This window comes from Ahaetulla prasina, chromosome 2 (genome assembly GCF_028640845.1).
Source record: "Ahaetulla prasina isolate Xishuangbanna chromosome 2, ASM2864084v1, whole genome shotgun sequence".
Lineage (NCBI taxonomy): Eukaryota > Metazoa > Chordata > Lepidosauria > Squamata > Colubridae > Ahaetulla > Ahaetulla prasina.
The window spans coordinates 156,011,713-156,031,277 of record NC_080540.1 but is presented as its reverse complement, the minus strand read 5'-3'; the positions used below and the strand labels follow the sequence as shown (position 1 = coordinate 156,031,277).

At 43.2% G+C, this 19,565-nt stretch overlaps 1 protein-coding gene across 8 annotated transcripts in view; it reads left to right on the top strand.

The window, feature by feature from the left end:
- The window catches only part of RBMS2 (RNA binding motif single stranded interacting protein 2), an 86,709-nt gene that overhangs the window by 53,434 nt on the left and 13,710 nt on the right, over window positions 1-19,565 (top strand). For 3 of the 8 annotated variants that reach the window (XM_058170617.1, XM_058170618.1, XM_058170616.1), the window contains exons 3-13: window positions 51-109; window positions 1,610-1,701; window positions 3,827-3,984; window positions 6,636-6,715; window positions 11,285-11,394; window positions 15,328-15,374; window positions 15,561-15,654; window positions 17,052-17,102; window positions 17,716-17,829; window positions 17,919-17,999; window positions 19,051-19,137. In XM_058170617.1, coding sequence (XP_058026600.1) covers window positions 51-109; window positions 1,610-1,701; window positions 3,827-3,984; window positions 6,636-6,715; window positions 11,285-11,394; window positions 15,328-15,374; window positions 15,561-15,654; window positions 17,052-17,102; window positions 17,716-17,829; window positions 17,919-17,999; window positions 19,051-19,131 — 967 coding nt within the window. In that variant the 3' untranslated portion in view covers window positions 19,132-19,137. The remainder of the gene's footprint in view (window positions 1-50; window positions 110-1,609; window positions 1,702-3,826; window positions 3,985-6,635; window positions 6,716-11,284; window positions 11,395-15,327; window positions 15,375-15,560; window positions 15,655-17,051; window positions 17,103-17,715; window positions 17,830-17,918; window positions 18,000-19,050; window positions 19,138-19,565) is intronic. The other 5 variants (XM_058170623.1, XM_058170621.1, XM_058170622.1 and 2 more) reach the window with 3 other exon arrangements.

Below are 19,565 nucleotides of genomic sequence, written 5' to 3'. Positions count from 1 at the left end.
TTGCTTTAATTGCTGCGCTTGTTCTATCCCTTATCTTGATGTACTTACAGATACGGCAAAATTGTCTCCACCAAGGCCATCCTGGATAAAACAACCAATAAATGCAAAGGTGAGCTCAGTCAGGATAATGTGTGGGTTTTGCTTGGGGGCTTCTCAAAAGGGGGGGAGTGCAGAGCTGGTGCTGTTTTGCTAAATCCTTATAACACACACACACACACACACACACACACACACACACACACACCCCTACACCTACCTCTCTTTGCAGTGGCCTAAGAATTTAATCTCTCCAAAAGAAGGTTTCTTCCTTCCACAGCTTTGAGGTTGGCAAAGTTGAGACCCACATAAGGCTCATGGGGGGGGGCACAGGACAGGTTCGGAATCGGATTCTAGAGCCAAGGTTCCTGAGGGAGGAGGGGCTGAGTCTGAAGGTGGGGATGGTTTATTGGCATGAGGGTGATGGTTGTGGGGGGGGGAGGAGTTGCATTCCTGAAATGCCAGACATTGCTAGGGAGAAGGGAGAAAAAAAAAGAAAATAAAAGATGGAGCCTCCACTCAGAGTACAAGCTGAAGGAGGAGGAGGGAGTGGTGGGAAGAGGAAGAAGAGAAGGGGAATCCTGCAATCTGTATGGTTTAATGGTGAGGCAGATCCTCCTCCTCTGGCTTCTGTGCCAATGTTTGCTAACCCATTAGATAACATGAGTCTTGCCCCTCAGAATGATTGCTGTTTGTGGAGTGCTAGAGGGTGTGGCGCAGCTGAGAATGTCAAATAGGCGGGTGAGGCAGGAGGGCTTTGCTCTCCTCTGCAGAGGTGAATCTCTCTGCTACTCACCCAGACGTACAGAGGGCTGTAGGAAGGATCCCCTATACGGGTAGTCCTCAACGTACGGCGGCAAGTGAGCCCAAAACGTATGTTGCTAAGTGAAACGTGTGTTCAGTGAGTTTTGCCCCATTTTACGACTTTTTCTTGCCACTGTTGTTTAGTGAATCACTGCAGTTGTTCAGTTAGTAAAACCAGTTGCTAAGTGAAACCGGCTTCCCCATTGACTTTGCTTGTCAGAAGGTCGCAAAAGGGGATCACGTGATCCCGGGACACTGCAACCGTCATAAATAGGAGTCAGTTGTCAAGCATTCAGTTTGTGATCATAGGGATACTGCAATGATCCTAAGTTTGAAAAACGGACATAAGTCACTTATTTTCAGTGATGTTGTAACTTTGAACGGTCACTAAATGAACTGTTGTAAGTTGAGGACTACCTGTACAAGCTGAAAACGGAACCTCCGAGGTCAACAAGACTTATCTTTGGTTTCTAACATTCATGTTCAAGTTACTATATCATATACTCCTCAATCTATATACAAATTCACATCTCTTAATTCCTTATATATCAAGTATATACTATATTACTATTACCCCTACAACTATATACATATTTAATAAGCCTATTATACCCTCACAATATACTTTGATCTATACATTTCCAGACATTCATTGTTAGATGTTAGAAACCAGAAGCGTAGGGAAATGTCCATTGTTTTTGTTTGTTTTTAAAACCAAAATTTTTCTAAATAAATAAAAGATTTATCTTTCCTCTCCTTGAACCTTCAGGATATGGCTTTGTGGATTTTGACAGCCCCACAGCAGCTCAGAAAGCTGTGACTGCACTCAAGGCCAGTGGGGTCCAAGCCCAGATGGCCAAGGTAAGCCTCGAGTTGCAGCCCTGCATGGCAGAACACTCCTCACTTCCACGAACGAGAATGGGAACGTGCCTGACTCAAACTATCACACTTCTAGTCCTACACCCACAAGATGCTCCTTGTGGTTCACAAGACCCTTTTCATAACCTGGCCATGATGGAGATGCTTTTCTACAGAGTATGTTCTCCAGCGTTACTGTGTTACCCAGTGTTTCAAGGGTACCACTGGTGCTTCACTCCGTGTGGTTGGAGTGGTGATACTGGGGACAGTCCCTACGAGTAGATCTGGTGGTGAATTCTGCAGGAACCTGGGCTTTCTATTCAAGCCATCATTCAATTAAGGCCTAAGCAGACAAGAGCAACACTCACAGCTAATGTACCTTAGTATTATATGTGAATCAGACCCCAGCTGTTACGTGAGACTCTACCAAAGCAGACTGGATCATTTATCCATTAAGTTCAATATCCTGGCCTTGGAATCCCAGAATAATTTCCAGTATTACCCAATCTCACTTGGTCAGGCCATGATTCCTTTCCCAAGTTCTCTGGGAAAAGGATATTTCCCCACCACCACCACCAAAAAAGTCTTTAAAACTAGACATGTCAATGATTGAAGATAAATTGTTCAGTTATATGACGTATTGATTTTTTTTTAGAAAACACCCTTTGTATCTTGCTGATCATTTTAATTCCACTTTCCCCAAGCTGGTTCTTTCCGGATATATTGGGAGATGTTCTGGAAATTAGGGAGCCACTATTTGGTTGGGGCTGGTTGCTTTGAACCAGCTGACAGTTTTGATATTGAAACAAGCTGCAGTTCCTCTTTCTCCTTCAACAGAAAGAGAGAAAGAAAGTTTTCTCTAGCAAAGGTCCTCACCCGCTGGTCCACAACCCAGTACTAGTCCGCAGCCCTTTGGGAATCAGGCCTTGGCCCCTTGAGAACTGGGCCATGCAAGTGGTGGGCATGTGCACAAAACCAGGGGTGAAATGCTCCCAGTTCGGACCGGATCAGGCGATCCGGTAGCGATGTCAGGTGGTTTGGAGAACTGGTAGCAAAAATCCCTGCCCGCCCATGCCTGCCCGCTGGCTGCTTCTTTCCGGCTCGCTTGCTTTTCCCGCCCGAATGGTAGGCATAGGTTATAAAAAAGGCTTTTAAAAGGTTAAAAAAAGGCTCTGACAATCACAACTGAGCCGCGCGATCGTTAGAGCCTTTTTTTTACTTTTAAAAGCATTTTTTTCGGTCAAATAGGTTGTAAAAAATGCTTTTAAAAGTAAAAAAAAATAGATTGTGCGCCACAGCTGATCACACCCCCTGCGCACGTTGTTCTACTTACCCCATGCCTCCTTTTGGTGCGTGGCGCGCATGCGCAGCCAGCAAACGAGTTGTAAACCAGTTCAGATTTCACCACTGCACAAAACCATCCCCTTCCCCCCCTGCCACTGCCACTCCACAAAACCAGAAAGATTGGGGTCTGTAGACTAAATAAGCTACTACTCAAAGAAGTAGAGAGCTCCATCATTGTGGTTCCCTATAAGAAATAAGTAATGCTCTCTTAGCCCAAGAATATCTTCACATATGATGGGTGGCAGATGTTGTACTCCGGTAGTCCAGTAGATTTGGATTTACTCAGAGTAAATTACACTGTAATCAGGGGTGGGGAACCTAGGATCCTCTACATTTTGGTATGTCTTTGGCAATCTGAGTATATATCTATTTGGAAAGAACACCCAGCGTCCCCAGGTGCACGTAAGGCACGTATGTCATTCCCAGGGCGCGGTTAGCACACTTGTGTATGTGATATAGCCAACAGGCCATGTTTGCTGCCTCACTTGCTCTCCTTGGATGCTGGATCCTTCCAGTGTTTCAGCTTCTCTTCATTCTGCTTCACAGCAGTGAGTCTCCCCAGTGGGGTTGCTCAAGGCAGAAGCCGGGCTCTCTACCGAGAGATAATACGTTGAGTTCTCTTTATAGATGGAATGGCCTCGGTATGCCTAGAGAAAGAGAGGCAGTAAGCATCTCAACGGGGGCAGGTGACACGTTCAGGAAGGGAAGGGAGAGTCCAAAGGAATGCGTCCCCAGGATGGGATGGACTATTGCTAGGCAACAGCCTGACTTCTTGTTTCCATAGCAACAGGAGCAGGATCCTACCAACCTCTACCTGTCAAACTTGCCTTTGGGCATGGATGAGGCTGAATTGGAGTCGATGCTGAAACCATTCGGACAAGTCATCTCTACACGTATCCTACGTGATGCCAGCGGTACCAGCCGAGGAGTTGGCTTTGCCAGGTCAGGCAGGATGGCTGGGACCAGGTTTGGGGATGGTTTGGCTTAAAGGTACACTTCTTCAGCTCTACATGGTAGTGCTGGCTTAAAAGGACAAACTGGCATAGCCGATATGTTCACTCAGGGAACCTTCAGAAATGTGATCCATTCACATCCTGTATATGAGCGAGCACCTTGAGACATTCCTTTGCCCAAAGATGGTTTTCTGTAGGAATACCTGCACAGAAATTTGCTGGGCTAAATATTCCCTTACGCATGGAGCATGTGCAAATATGCTGAGCCTTTGCAAATATTTCCCTCTTGGTTTAAGGCGGTGATGGGCATTTGCCTTTTTACTATTCCATGCCCGTATTCCCTAAGTTTTAGGGTTGGGATAGCTGTAGCCACACTCTTCTTCTGAGTTGGTTCCCTGGGACGAGATATGGACATTTGGCTTTTCTATGCGAGTTTTTCTACCTGGTCTCTGAAACCGTATTATTTTAGCTCACTGTATGTTGGGTTTATTACCAGGTGTGTCTTTCCGTTTCTCGTTCCCCTAAATGTGCCATTACTATATCACCAAAAGATTAAGATAGGCTGCAGCGAAAGATGGTAGAGCATCGACACTCAAAATGATTCCTTTCCACGTTTGGTTGGCAGACGGAAAAAGCTGAACTTCAGTGGGCACTTCGTCTGTCCTAAAGCCTTACAACATGTGGCTAACTTGTGGGCCAGATGTTTTGATGTGGACTATAAAGCCCTAGAGCAGGGGTCTGCAAACTTGGCTCTTTTAAGACTTGTGGACTTCAACTCCCAGAGTTCCTCAGCCAGCAAAGCTGGGAGTTGAAGTCCACAAGTCTTAAAAGAGCCGAGTTTGCAGACCCCTGGCCTAGGCTACCTCCTTCAGTTTTCCCATGGCACCCAACTGCTGTTCAGTCTTCAGTTTAGCCTTAGGTAGAAGCAAGATATTTAGTCAATTGCTTGAGAGGGAAGGGGAGAAGAACTGGTAGCAGAAAACTAGTGATTTAGAAATGGCTTTATGTGGAACAGGAAAGGCCGAAGCACCATTGATCCTACAGTTTCCTGATTCACAATGTTGCTGAGCGTTGTTGTTGCTAAGAAAGAAGAAAATATATCTGTATGCATTTGGTTCCTAACCCAAGATCACCGCTAAAGATTTGTCTGACTGTAGCGTAGAATTATTTTTAGGCATAGGTGTGTACATCCAAGCTGCTCCTTTGCTGCTCAGGCATCCACCTGAGTGGGCAGTTTTGTTCCACATTCTCCCTTTCCTGAGTTAGTTTGACCATTCTCTTCTGTCCTGCATTGCCCCCTACTTGTAGATTGCCACATTGCAGCAGACACTTCCTGGCTCCTCCATATTTATTTATTTCCTTCCTACCTGAAGACGTAAACTTGGACTGTATAGGTAGAAGAATCGGTTGGTTAATTACATATTCCTGTTTCTTACAACTGGTTGTAAAGAATAAGGTTGGTCCTCATCAAAAGAGGAGAGAAACTAAAGCTCTTATTTCTCTCTCTGTCAAAGCCGCTTTGCTCTTCCCCTGCCCACCCACTCACCCCGCTTTCTATCAAATGCTACAGCTCTAAAATATTTTTCCTGAGTCCTTAGATGTAGCATTTGAGAGCCAAAAGGGATAACAAGAAAATGAGGTGCCACGTGGAAAAACAGGTCAGCATTTTGAAAGCTGCTTGAAATATTGGAACTACTTGGACTCTTAAATTCATATCCGGCTAGTGAGTGGGAAACGGCTACATTTCAAAACCAGTGGATTGGTTTGCAAGTCCAGGTTAATTCTGATGTCAGATTTTGCATGCTTGGATTTATTTTTTGTAAATCTCCCCAAGGAATTATAGCTTGGGGACAGGCTAGCTCATAAATTTTCCAAATTTGATCTGTTAGCTTTGATGAATCTTGATTAGGAGATTCTAGGAGAATCACACAGACTATTAATTCCTATCTAACTTTTCCAAACACTGATGCTCGTCACAAGTCTCTGAGCATAACAGAAAGTTAACTAGCTGGATTTCTGATTACAGGGTTCTCCTTCCAGTACTCACTCCAGTGGCCCTGTCCCTTCCTCTCTGCAAAGTCCTCTAAACCAGTGTTTCTCAACCTCAGCAACTTTGTGTTGATGTGTAGATTTCAGCTTCCAGATTTCCCCAACCGGCTTGATGGCTGGGGAATTCTGGGAGCTGAAGTCCTCTCATCTTAAAGTTGCTGAGATTGGGGAATGCTTCTTTAAATGGAAGCAGGGCCATTTAAAGCACTGCTTCTCAATCTCGACTACTTGAAGATGAGTGTTGACATGAATTGGAGCTGACATGAAGCTGTTTTTCAGTTCTGCTCCTCTTCAGTTCAGCGAAGTATATAAATGGGTGAATTTCTCCACAGGAATTATGAGTCGGTAACGCTCACATCTCCTATATTTTGAGCTGCAGGTCCCCATCGATTAGGAGCAGGTGGTCTAGAGGTCTTGCTGAGGTTGCCCAGTCATCCCTCCTGGTGGCTGTGTTGCCCATGTCTGAGGGACTTGGAATTCCACAGCATTTGTTACCAAGCACATTCTCCTTCCTACTTATCCCTGAATAGAAACATTTGGCATTTTCTTCATCCCAGCTTCATGGACAATTTCTTTTCATTGCTTCTCCAGGATGGAGTCTACAGAAAAGTGTGAAGCCATCATCACCCACTTCAATGGCAAATATATCAAGACACCTCCTGGGGTCCCAGGTGAGAAAATACTATAAGGGTGTGGGTGAATTGGTTCCTTCCCAGAGGAACAAAAATTTAAGGTAGTAGAAGCAGGAGCAGCAGCAAGAATAGTAGTGTTTTCCGTGCACCCGTAAAAAAGGGCACCATACAAAATAATGAAACAACGTTGAGACATTAGTACGGTAACTCCGTATCCTGCAATTAAAGTAACAACTGCTATATAAAGACTCAGTAACTCGAATAGCCCATATCTGTTAAAATAGGCATTAGAAGTGAGATCTAAACAACAAAGCATTTTTGCCCAAATAATTAATATTTAAACCAGCTTGAAAAAATATCCCATAAAAAAAGAAAGGTTTTAGCACTGTTTCAAATGCTTAGACTTCTGGGCATAACTCTGGCAGCAGTTGGTTCTAGACGGCTGGCATTAAAATGAGAAAAAGTTCTCAAATTTGATGTCACAATTTTAATATGAGGTGGTACCATTCACCCATAGCTAAATGTTCAGATCACAGAGAGGAACTACCATCAGATTTCCCAGTTACCGTATTTTTCGAATTATAAGACGCACCGGAGTATAAGACGCACCAAGATTTCGAAGAGGTAAACAAGAAAAAAAACATTTTTGCCCTCTCCAGCCCACAGGAGCAGTCTGCAGGTCTCCCGAAGCCTCTGCCCACCTTGTTTTTTGCAAAAACAGGCCCGTTTTTCACAAAAATGGGACATGCTGGGCGGGGCTTTGGGAGGCCAAAAATGGCTGTATTCAGTGTATAAGACACACTAACATTTCCACCCTCTTTGGGAGGGGCGGAAAAGAGTGTCTTATACTCCAAAAAGTATGGTAAGTAGATGTGCCTGGGAAAACCTGACAGCCAAAAGGCAAGACCCAATGAGTCAACCAGCAATTAGAGTTGGTACCTTTCATAAATACTTAGCCACTTGGGAGCCCACCGATAGAGGGAAGGAAGGATTAATTCAAGGAAGGTCCAGAATAGCACACACTATCCAGATCATCCAATAAATAAAAATGTTAGGTGACCTACTAAGAAAGTGTTGCAATAATCCAGCTAAGGGATGATCAGGGCATGAAGCAATTGCTTTCCTGTTTCTGTGATGAGGAACTAATGAAGCCAATAAATATTCTTTAAATGCGAGCTCCAAGTTTTTTATTATTACCTGTTCACAACAATGTGAAGTCACAGCTGCCATTTTTTAAAAAAAACTGATGTTAGCCTTCATACACACAGAGTTCTTCCCAAGAACCAGGACAGGGGTCAGCAACCTTAAACACTCAAAGAGCCATTTGGACCCGTTTCCCACAGAAAAGAAAACACCGGGAGCCACAAAACCCTTCCCATTTCTTGAGCGGCCACAAAACTAGCATATGTAGTTGAATTAAACTTTCTGTTTTCTTCTGAAACTTTTCTTGGATTTATCCATGGTTGGCCTACTGGGGGTTGAAAAGCTCAATAAATCGCTTGGCACACTGGTGGTTGTGACGCACGTTTTGAGCGAAAGGGAGCCACAGCAGAGGGGTGAAAGAACCACATGCAGCTCCAGGTTGCTGATCCCTGACCTAGGAAGTCATACTGCATCAGGGTAGTATATGTGTGGATTCAAGTGCAGATTTTTAAGTTCTGTCCCAGATTTTTTAGTGTGGTACCCAGTGGCCAATAACCACTGGGACACAACCTTTATGCCACATTCATTCAGTTTTGATTATTAGTTCGTGATAATTTGTAATGTACTCCAGTTCTTTGTTTTCTATTCTACTTCTCCTTTGTCTTCTATTCTACTAACCCTTGGTATTGTCACATCAGTTATCCACATTTTCTTCTTTTCAACCAGTTAAATCATTGTCAGTTTGTACTCAGAAGTCTCACAATATTTTAACCTACCGTATTTTTCAGACTATAAGACACACCTGACTATAAGACATATCTAAATTTAGAAGAGGAAATCACCAAAAAATAAGTTTTTTGTTGATTTCCATGCGCCCCATTTTTGGGCCTTTTTTCGGAACCTTTTCCAGTCTTTTTTTGGCCCATTTCCAAGGCTTTTTTCGACTCGTTTTTGAGGCTTTTTTCAGCCCGCTTTCGAGGGTTTTTTTGGTCTGTTTTCGAGGGTTTTTTCCACCCATTTTTGAGGGGTTTTTTTGGCCTGTTTTTGAGGGTTTTTTCAGGCCATTTTTTCCGAAAATGCCTATCCAGTCATCTATCTATCTACCATTTATCTGTCATAGTGAAGCTGATTAAATAAATCAATGGAGCCAAAAGAGCAGTGGGCAATGTTTATAAAAAGAACCCTGGGAGCCCCCATTTACAAATGAAAAAGCTAGGACATGGTACCGTTCCACATCATAGAAAAAGCGTCCTGAGATAAGTAGGAGTAAAATCATTGAAATGCAGTGTGAGCAGTTCCTTGGAGGTAACTTCAAAAGAGGGCAGTATGGCTGAATGGTCAGGGTTTCAAGTGCAGCAGAAAGAAGTTACAGTGCTGAAACTGGAGCTGGATAATTCTCCCTTCATTGTGCGTAAAAACGTGTTGTTGTACATAACCCGATTGAACCAGGTCCATGAGATTGCTGACGGTGAGACAGGGAAGGAACTGAGAGCTACTGAAAAAGAACAATTTACCAGCCTAATGAGAAGAGGCAGGGAGAAAGTAAATAGTAGTAAATAAAGGAAGGAAGGAGGGAATTGGATCCGAATAGCTGTTCTGATCAAATGGGTCTGCTAATTATTTCGGCTGCTGCCTCTTCCTGTGAAGTATGATTTAAATCATCTAAATGTGGCCCAGTGCTAACATTGTGGCCTAGAGAGGCGGGGTAAATCGCTTCAACCAGGAAGAGACAGGATTGGAGTAAGCAGATAAACAAGTTGGAATAGTAGGATGCTCTTAAGAGGAATGTGTGGGGGAAGGTTTGGGATCATTTCCTATATGCAGTAGAGTTAAGGAATCATAATTTTTCCATGGAGTAACATTTCACAGCGTGGTTCTTGTCGAATAGTTAGACTTCACTCCAACAAAGGTATTTATAAGTGGGACATTTTTATTTCCATATTTATGTCCAGCTCATCACATCTCAAATAAGGTAGGGGAATCTACCAAAAGAATTAAGGGTTTCTTGCCATTTCCAGGCTGTGATCAATTGATCATGTCCGATAAATACAACATTGCATTGTCTTCCGCTCGTTTCCCTTAGTTTCTCTTTATAGGTTGCTCCTTGGTGGTGGTGAGGCTGTTATTATTCATTGCGTTTATGTCCCCAATTTTGTCTGAACACTCCAGGAGCTTACATGGAGACTGACCTTAATTTAATTCCCACAACAATAAAGATGGATTATGCTGAGAGAAGATGACTATCCCCAAATCACCTAAACAGTCTTTTGTGTCACATCCGATGCTGCAATGGCTACAGCTACAGACTCTCCAATGCAGGCTGCGATAAAACTAGGCTGCATAACAAAACTGAGTTTGGGGAGAGGGAACACAGCCACTCCACTCAGAGGAAGCCTATACGATTGGGGCAGACCCATGAAAAATAGTCTCTGTCCCAACTATTTTATGCCTCCTTTTTGACAAGCTGTTTTAATAATGTGCTTTTTCCAAAGTGGCCATACCTAGGGCCCTCCCTTCTTCCCATAAATCACAGAATAGAGGCTCCTTTGGTTTTAGTGGATGTATCAACTGGCCCTTCTGACTTGTTGGCCAAGGGCCCAGTGGAGGGAAGCAGGAGTGTCCTCCTTGTACATAAGTGCTACTCATGTGGTAGTAATTCAGAATGCTATGTAGCTCTCTACACTTTCCCAGTTGTGGGAGAAGAGAGTAGTTGCTTGGCAACGAAAAGGAAGGTTAACCACAAGAGTTCAAGGAAAACAGTAGCATGACACTGAAGTCTGCAGGTCTTTACATGGAAAGCTGCCTGGGCCACACACACACACACACACACACACACACACACACACACACACACACACACACACACACACTCTGTGTGGATGGAGGCTGTAGCATTCCCTACAAAATGCTAATAGGCCTAGCACTGATGTTAAAATAAAAGTCTGCAGATAGTCTCATAAAAGTCACAGAATTGATGCTAGCTAGTGCCTCGGCACGGCTGGATCCTGAACAATTTGCAGAAAGTTTCGTTCTCTTTTTCTACCCATGAGAAGTGAGGAAGGAAGGAAGGAAGGAAGGAAGGAAGGAAGGAAGGAAGGAAGGAGATATCATCTGTGGTTCAGAGGTAGGATGAAGTCAAGGAGAAGAAGCGACGATGAGCAACTGTGTCCAATGTGATCAGCCACAGCTGATCCACATTTTGGATCTTCAGGTTTGGTACAGCGGTTATTGCTACAAAGCAAAGTAGCCTCCTGTTAATGAGTACATCACAGGTGGGACGGTGTGTGGAGTGGAATTCATTGTATCCAGTCAGTGAAGAGAAGGTTTAGGTTTAGATTCAAGCGCGTCAAGAGAATACTGAGACCTAGGAATATCATTCATGCTAGGAGCGTCCAGATTTTGTTATAACAAAAAGTTTCAAGGCTAATCCCAGCTTTGGGGTTTTGTTTTGTTTTCCCCTTGCAGCTCCTCCAGACCCACTACTTTGCAAGTTTGCTGATGGTGGCCAGAAGAAGCGCCAGAATCAGGGCAAATATGTGCAAAATGGACGAGCCTGGCCGAGGGAAAGTGATACGGTAAGGGTGGGGGCTTTGGTCATATATGGTGGCCCAACGAGAACGTGATAAAAAGTTTATTTCATGTGTTTGCTCCTAGCGTGGAACTTCCTTTCTTTGCGATAATTTTATTAAGAATTGTATTGTATAAATAAAACTAATACGAACTACAAAAGATTTTTTAAGAAGCCCAGTTAGTTAAGTATAGTTAACGTTAACAACTTTTTACCCTCTCTTAAAATACAGCCAATCATTTCTTCATTCCATAAACATCCCGTTCTCTATCAACAAATCTTTAAAGTCTCATCACTCCATCTCCCCCAGCAAAAGTCCATTAAGGCTTAAGAAGTAGCAACGTAACTTTTGAACTATGTTCAAAAAACCCATTTTGATTCCTTGTTTTCACATTTATTCCTGATTTTCTTTAAACAAATCTCCCTGTCTCAGTTCTTCAAATATTTATTTATGAATAGAATAGAATAGAATAGAATAGAATAGAATAGAATAGAATAGAATAGAATAGAATAGAATAGAATTTTTATTGGCCAAGAGTGATTGGACACACAAGGAATTTGTCTTGGTGCATATGCTCTCAGTGTACATAAAAGAAAAGATACCTTCATCAAGAATCATAAGGTACAACATTTAATGATAAAGTGTTAACTTAATGATTATTTATTTATTTGTATCCCACCTTTATTATTTTTACAAATACCTCAAGGTGGCAAAGATATCCAAAACACCTTCCTCCTCCTGTTTTCCCCAACAACAACCCTGTGAGGTGGATTGGACTGAGTGAGAATGCCCGGCTCAAAACCACCCACCCAACTTTTATGGCTAAGTTGGGACTTGAACATATGGCCTCCTGTTTTTTAGCCTGGTGCCTAGGCTAAACTTGCTTATAAATAAACAAAACTTTTAAAACATTGTTGTCCAGTTCCAGTCCACATAAGTCTTTCAGACGTTATCAGAATTAGCAATCCATCTCTTTTAACCTTGATCAAATAAACCAAATATGTAACCTTTCCCCTTTCTCATTAACAACCTTTAGTCTCCTCAGATAATATCCGAACATCTGTTTTCTTTTTATGCTCTCTTTATGTCTTCTCACCAAATCATTGGCATCTTTTTCAAGACCTTTTGTAGATCCAGTGTAAAGAGGTTATCCACATCACTCTTCATATTCTCCATGTTTCTTCATAGAAAATTGTTGACAGCTTTAACAAATTCCTTTTACAAATCCCATATGAAGAGATTATTCACATCACTCTTCTGGTTTACTATTTGCATTTTTTTTTCAATCAACCAGTTTCACTTGTATATCCAACAACTCTTTTTTTGTATCCACTATTCACCTTTTCCCTCTGCTTACACATTTTTAAATCTGCATTTAGATCAATTTCAACTTTATTCAATAAAATCAGTTTCTCTTCTGCAACACCATCTAATTTATCTATCCTGGCAGTGTCAAGGTTCCAGAAAAACCCCTTCTGCATAAAAAAAAACTCTGAAGCCATTGTCTTTCAAAGTTCTTTACTAGCATAAGGAAACTGGCACATGATGAGTGAAATTCCAAAACTGAAACTTCCGGATTCTTTTCTGTTATACAAACCCCAAGAGTCCCACCCCCCCTAACCTCTTTGCCGGTCACATGGTCCAACGTTCTTCCACTTTATTCGAAACCTCTTCTTGCCACTCCTTCTGCAGATGCGAACACAATCCGACCTTGACCGCTTGAAGAATGTAACCATACCCATCACCCCCCCCTTCTTCCCCTCAGGGGAGAAATGTGGCAGCATCTGGAAACCTACGGCCCAGTATGGTTTCCAGGCCTGGCAGGCAGATTATTTTAAAATTATTTTTGCACCCAAAAGTCGTATAGCTTACTCAGTAAATCTATTGATACATTCATTTCCTTGTGCCTTCAAAGTCATCCGTTATTTGTTTTCAAAAATAAACACGGAATGTTTCCCATAGGAAAATCCTTTGAACTAACTTCAAAGTTTTAATTCAAATTCATCTCTTTAATCTATTTGAAAATTTCTAGAACCCACCTTTTTCTGCATTTTCAAAAAAAGTTTTTGCAAACTGTTAAATTCATGATTTCATAAAATCATAAATTCATGATTTTAAATCTTAAATTCATGATTTTCCCAAAGAAAAGAAAGAAACTTGAAGAACAAAACCCTTGACCCGGTGAATACAATAAAATTTGTGCTTCTGAAGATTCTCAATCTTTAAAAATCAATAAAAAAATAAAGTCCAAAGTGATTAAGAAGTGAGGTTTTGTTGAACCTTGAGTCTAGGAAAGGCTACAGTAATGTCTCTGGCTCTTGTCAAATTACAACCATTTGTTAGTGACAGTTGGAAGTTACAAAAGCCCCCCCAAAAGTGACTTACAATTGTTTGTCGCACGGATGATCATTGCAGCATCCCCTTAGTCATATGATCAAAATTGGGATGTTTGGTAATTGCCTCATATTTATGACGGTTGCAGTGTCCCTGGGTCACGTGATCCTCTTTTGCGACCTTCTGACAAGCAAAGTCAATGGGGAAGCCAGATTGGCTTTACATCCGTGTTACTAATTTAACTGCAGTAAATCACTTAACAACTAAGGCAAGAAAAGTCAGAAAATGGGGGCAAAACTCACTTCCCAACTGTCTCACTTACCAACAGAAACTTTGGGCTCAATGGTGCTTATAATTCAAGGACTACCTGTAATCCCATGACTGCCAGCTGATAGCAAGCAACAGCAAAATCCTTGATTTCTACCATGTACTTACAAAAAAATAGCTGTCTGGAATACATATGAGTAATCTCAAATGTCTCTCCTTTCTCCGGAGAGATTTTGGCTGTTTGGATCCCACATCCCGCTACCATTTTCAACCGTAATCTTTCCCAGTGCTCTGTGGTAGGTCAGTGTTGTAGATTTTCCTTCACGGGAAGTCTACAACTGCATCCCTGGCATGGAACTTCCTAAGTGAACTGGTTTGCCATCCCTCCCTTTGGATTTTGTGAACTGGCCGCAAGATGTGCAGGCTAAGCTTAGAGGCAGGAAAATGTTCCCTAACAGCTTGACTGGCTGTATTGATATGCCATTAATCTGGTTGAGAGAACAGGCTTTCTGCTGGCCTGGAGAAGAGTTGCAACTTGTTCCTGGAAAGGTGAAATTAGAATTAGAATAACAGAATTGGAAGGGACCTTGGAGGTCTTCTAGTCCAACCCCCTGCTTAGGCAGGAAACCCTACACCACTTCAGACAAATGGTTATCCGATATCTTCTTAAAAATTTCCAGTGTTGGAGCATTCACAACTTCTGGAGGCAAGTCGTTCCACTGATTAATTGTTCTGTCAGGAAATTTCTCCTTAGTTCTAAGCTGCTTCTCTCCTTGATTAGTTTCCACCCGTTGCTTCTTGTTCTACCCTCAGGTGCTTTGGAGAACAGCCCGACTCCCTCTTCTTTGTGGCAGCCCCTGAGATATTGGAACACTGCTATCATGTCATCCCTAGTTCTTCTTTTCATAAGATTAGACATACCCAGTTCTTGCAACCGTTCTTCATATGTTTTAGCCTCCAGTCCCCTAATCATCTTTGTTGCTCTTCTCTGCACTCTTTCTAGAGTCTCAATATCTTTTTTACATTGTGGCGACCAAAACTGGATGCAATATTCCAAGTGTGGCCTTACCAAGGCATTATAAAGTGGCACTAACACTTCACGTGATCTTGATTCTATCCCTCTGTTTATGCAGCCCAGAACTGTGTTGGCTTTTTTGGCAGCTGCTGCACACTGCTGGCTCATATCTATATGGTTGTCCATTAGGACTCCAAGATCCCTCTCACAGTTACTACTGTTGAGTAAATCATAACTATTGCTTCACTGAGCTGAGAATGTGGTACACTGGGGAAGAGGAAAAGGCATGAACATTTTTGTGAATTAACTATTGTTTCCTGCAGGGTGGGATGACCTTGACTTATGATCCTACAACAGCGTTACAAAACGGGTATGTCTTTGCTCTTGTGCCTTCACCTTTTTATTGGTACAGTAATATTTTCCATTAGAAATGATAGAAAAATGGGGCCTGGCAGAATTAAATTGGCATGGCAACCATTGGGAAGAGAGATCTGCTGAGACCCTCTCTCGGTTTTTGGACAGATTTCTAACAGCCTACTCCTATTTTTCTCTGCAGGTTCTATACAACGCCCTACAGCCTGGCCCCGAATAGGATGATTGCCCAGACTGCGCTCTCCCCTTATCTCCCATCACCTGTTTCCTCTTACCAGGTGTGTTGCTTTTGCAGCTAATACTGGAAAAGACAAGCCGGGACCTGAGTCACTACAAGAGACGAGAGCTTGGAAACGGTTGTACTAAGAATGGGGAGGGGAAGGAGGCAACCTTTCTCTTCTCTAACCTTGGGCACTTCAAGACTTGTGGATTTCAACTCCCAGAATTCCCCAGCCAGCCAGCATGGGAGTTGAAGTCCGCAAGTCTTAAAGTGCCCAGGGTTGGAGACTCCTGCTTCAGAGGACTTAACAGATTGATGCGTCGGCCGCATACAATAACAAGATTCTGTGATTAACATGGCTCTTGGGGTCACTAATAACGAGTCAGAAATGGCAAGAAACGATGGGACAATATTGTGAAGGACCAAGCCAACACAGCCGGGGCTGATGCATTTGTCCAATCCCTTGTGTTTCCCCAGCAGGGAAAAATGAGAACACATGTCTGAATTATTATTATTTTTTTAGAGCAAATGGAAGGTCATTCTGGTTGACTTTCCTGTTGTATCTTCTATTCAGCTAGCAGAAGTCACCGCGTCTAGATTAAAAAATAGTTTAAGGCAGGGGTGAAATCTAAAAAATTTCCCTACCGGTTCTGTGGGCGTGGCTTAATTGGTGGGTGTGGCTTGGTGGTCAGGTGACTGAATGGGCATGGCCAATAATAATAAATAATAAAAATAATAAAGTATTCAAAACTTGGGAGTGCACCAGTCTACCTTCTTTAAAAATAGAGGCACCGGTCTACCAATTGCTTTTTTTTTGGAGGCACCGGTCTACTTTCTTTAAAAATAGAGGCACCGGTCTACTAGCCGCCTACAGTGCTGATCAGCTGTAGTGTGGCCCTTTGAAGCGCTGCAGCAGTCATTTAAGGCCGTTTGTAGCTATATCACCACCGAGAGCTTCAGGGACAGAGAAGAGGAACAGTGAGGCGTGGGCGGCGAGGGGGGGGCAGGGATATTAGCTACCCACCCCCATCGCTACTGGATCATGCGATCCGGTCCGAACCGGGAGCATTTCACCCCTGGTTTAAGGGGAGAGAATGTAGCTATCCCTGCTACATGTAAAAACAAACTCTATCCGCTGATTCTGTGTGTGACGGGGAAAGTCTGCCTTTATTAAAGTGGCCTTCCAAACTGCATCACCCGTGATCAAAGATTACGAGATTTGTAGTCCAAAACCCAATTTTTAGGAGGGAACCCAGAGTGGGGCAAGACCGGTTAAGCAGAAAAATCTACAAGGGTGTGGGCTGTGAACCAGAAGTCCTGTGTTGAAATCTTAGCTGCACTACTTGGATATTGTTTCTTAGCCTCCTTCATGACGGGGATGAATAATAACTCAAATCTACTTTTTAAGACCGTTTTGCTAAGAGACCATGTATAAAACATGCTGTCTTATTCTAGGTCCACAGTCCATCTTGGATGCACCATCAGTCATACCTCATGCAGCCCACGGTGAGAGCTATTTCTGCCTGCCTGCCTGCCTACTACCTACCTATCTGCCTACAACCTACCTACCTGCCACCTACCTACTACCTACCTACCTGGAATCCTCCATTAAGGAAAATGTTGCAAAAGTTCTCATGGTGCTGATTAGTTCTCCTTAATTGTGAATTCAGATGGAGCGATGAAAGTTGGGTTTGGTTTTTTTGTTTTGTTTTTTTGGAAACTTTTGAGAGCTTGGGCTTTCTCCCTTTCTCGTCCAAATGACAGGAAAAGTGATTAAATTGTGTGATTGTTTTTTGTTTTGTTTTGCTTGTCTTCCTGGGCCAGGAGGGTAAAAACACCTAATGTGTCATCTGTGTTAAATAACAACTAATATACTTTACTACTCAGCTGGAAAAAAACCTTTTTGTTTTTAATTCAAACTGCTGTGTGGCCTAGCGTGCTGGTCAGCCTATGTCTCACCTTTTCTAATTATCCCCCGATTTGAACTTTTGGGAAATGTAGTACTTTCATACCATTGTAATGCACATTGTTCTTAGGATGTCTATAGGCTCATCCCTTCATTACTTTCCATTTTGTCTCTAATGGTGCCCTTTTACTCAGTTAGTATTTTGTTCCCAAGCAGGGGACGGTGCTCACACCTGCCATGGACCACGCCATTTCCATCCAGCCCACTTCCATGATGGGGCCTCTCACCCAACAGCTGGGCCATCTGTCCCTCAGCAGTGCTGGCACAGTAAGGATCCTCCTTCCCTTTTTTTTTTTGTGGGGGCTCGAGACCCGGTCCTGCTGCGGCCTCTTGATGTTTTCTCTCCTTCTTGCCAGTATATGCCAGCGGCAGCAGCTATGCAAGGAGCCTATATCCCCCAGTATACACCGGTGCCTTCCTCTAGTGTCGCAGTTGAGGTAAGAGGCCCTTTGGTCCTTCCCGCTTAAATTAGGAATGCTTCCTTGGTTACAGATTTATGCCTTTAAACAAAAACGCCTCACGCTGAGTTCACATAATAACTCTGAGTAAGCTAAAATGGGGATGGAAACTGCGTGGCTTGTTCTCCCTCCGGAATCGCAACCTTTGCCGTAGCAACCGGCTCTTACGTTAAGCCATTTTGGGAGGGGGGGTGAGTGAGTCACATAGCATGTTATGTGAACACAGCAAGCATGGTTTAACTTGGGTTTGGGATTTGGTGTGTTGTACGAACTCAGCCTCTGGACTGTATGTATATGGTCTGGGGTATATTACATACCTATTCAGAGATAGTTCATCTTGCACTGATGCACATTTTGGTTTTGTGTGTTTCCAGTAAAGAGGAACAGGTTACTGAGGGTAAGTGGGCGGGTGGAAACCCAGAGCTTGTTTTATAGATTTTTGAAATGGCATCCCTTAAATGCTCAGGAATGGAAGAGGATTCCCATATTCCACTGCCACCCTTGCCATGACTTTTGTGACCTTTTCTTCTTCACCACCACCCCTCTGCCCTTAGGAACTACGGCATATACATGCTTCGGATAATGAGGTTTACCAAACTAGCTTAAATTAGTCTGGGAATTTGATCAGCCGCTAATCCTTAATAGGTCCTATTCTGAAATGAGCTTTTGCTTCTACCCACTGGTGTCTTCCCACAAAGGCCCTTGCAAAGTTTTTCTTCCCAGCCACATAGCATCTTTCTATGCCGAGCGTTAAACAAGCAACGTGGAAAAAGCGTCTTGAGTCCCATCACAGGGTTGGGGGATGTGTGTGTCTGTGTTTGTGGGTAAGATGAGGAGTCTCTGGAGACCAGTTTCCTGTTGGTAGAAAAAGCACCTGGCAAGCTGCTGAGCTCTTAAAGAGGCAAGTGGAGAGGTCCACGTTCCCTACCGAGCCATGTAGCGATTTGACCTTGCTCATCTTAGTGGGGCTGAAAGGTTTGGGGAAGACATGGCTACCATCCCAATTCCCCCAATGGGTATTTTGTCACAGGAGAACAGTGGCCAGCAGAGCCACGTGACAGTGGAGTCTCCATCGGATCATGCTGCCTACTCGTATCAGTACAACAAGTAACAACAGGTAAGGACAGGAGGGGGCACTGCCATACCTATATATACTAGTCTTCTTCTCCCAAAGATAGCTCCGTTCTTTTCATTTATTTAATCCTTTGCCAGTTCCGGAAAATAACTGAATTTGGAGCTCATGGCTGGTGCCTTGGGCATTGGCCCTCGAGCACAGGAGGGTCCCCTCTCAGGGTAATCTGAGCAATCTGGCTAGATTCACCCCCTTTTCTCTCCTCCCGAGAGGAGGAGGAGAGGTGCAGAGAGTAAAACAGATGAGAGAAAGCAAGCGTTAGGAGTCCATTGAAGGTATTTTCTCCAGCAACTTCAGAAACCTGGATTTGTCTCATCCACATGCTAGGAAGATCCCTCAAAGGAAGTTAACATGGCATTTGAGAACTGGGACATTGACTAGAGCTGGGAATGTGTCATAGAGGAGGTCGATAG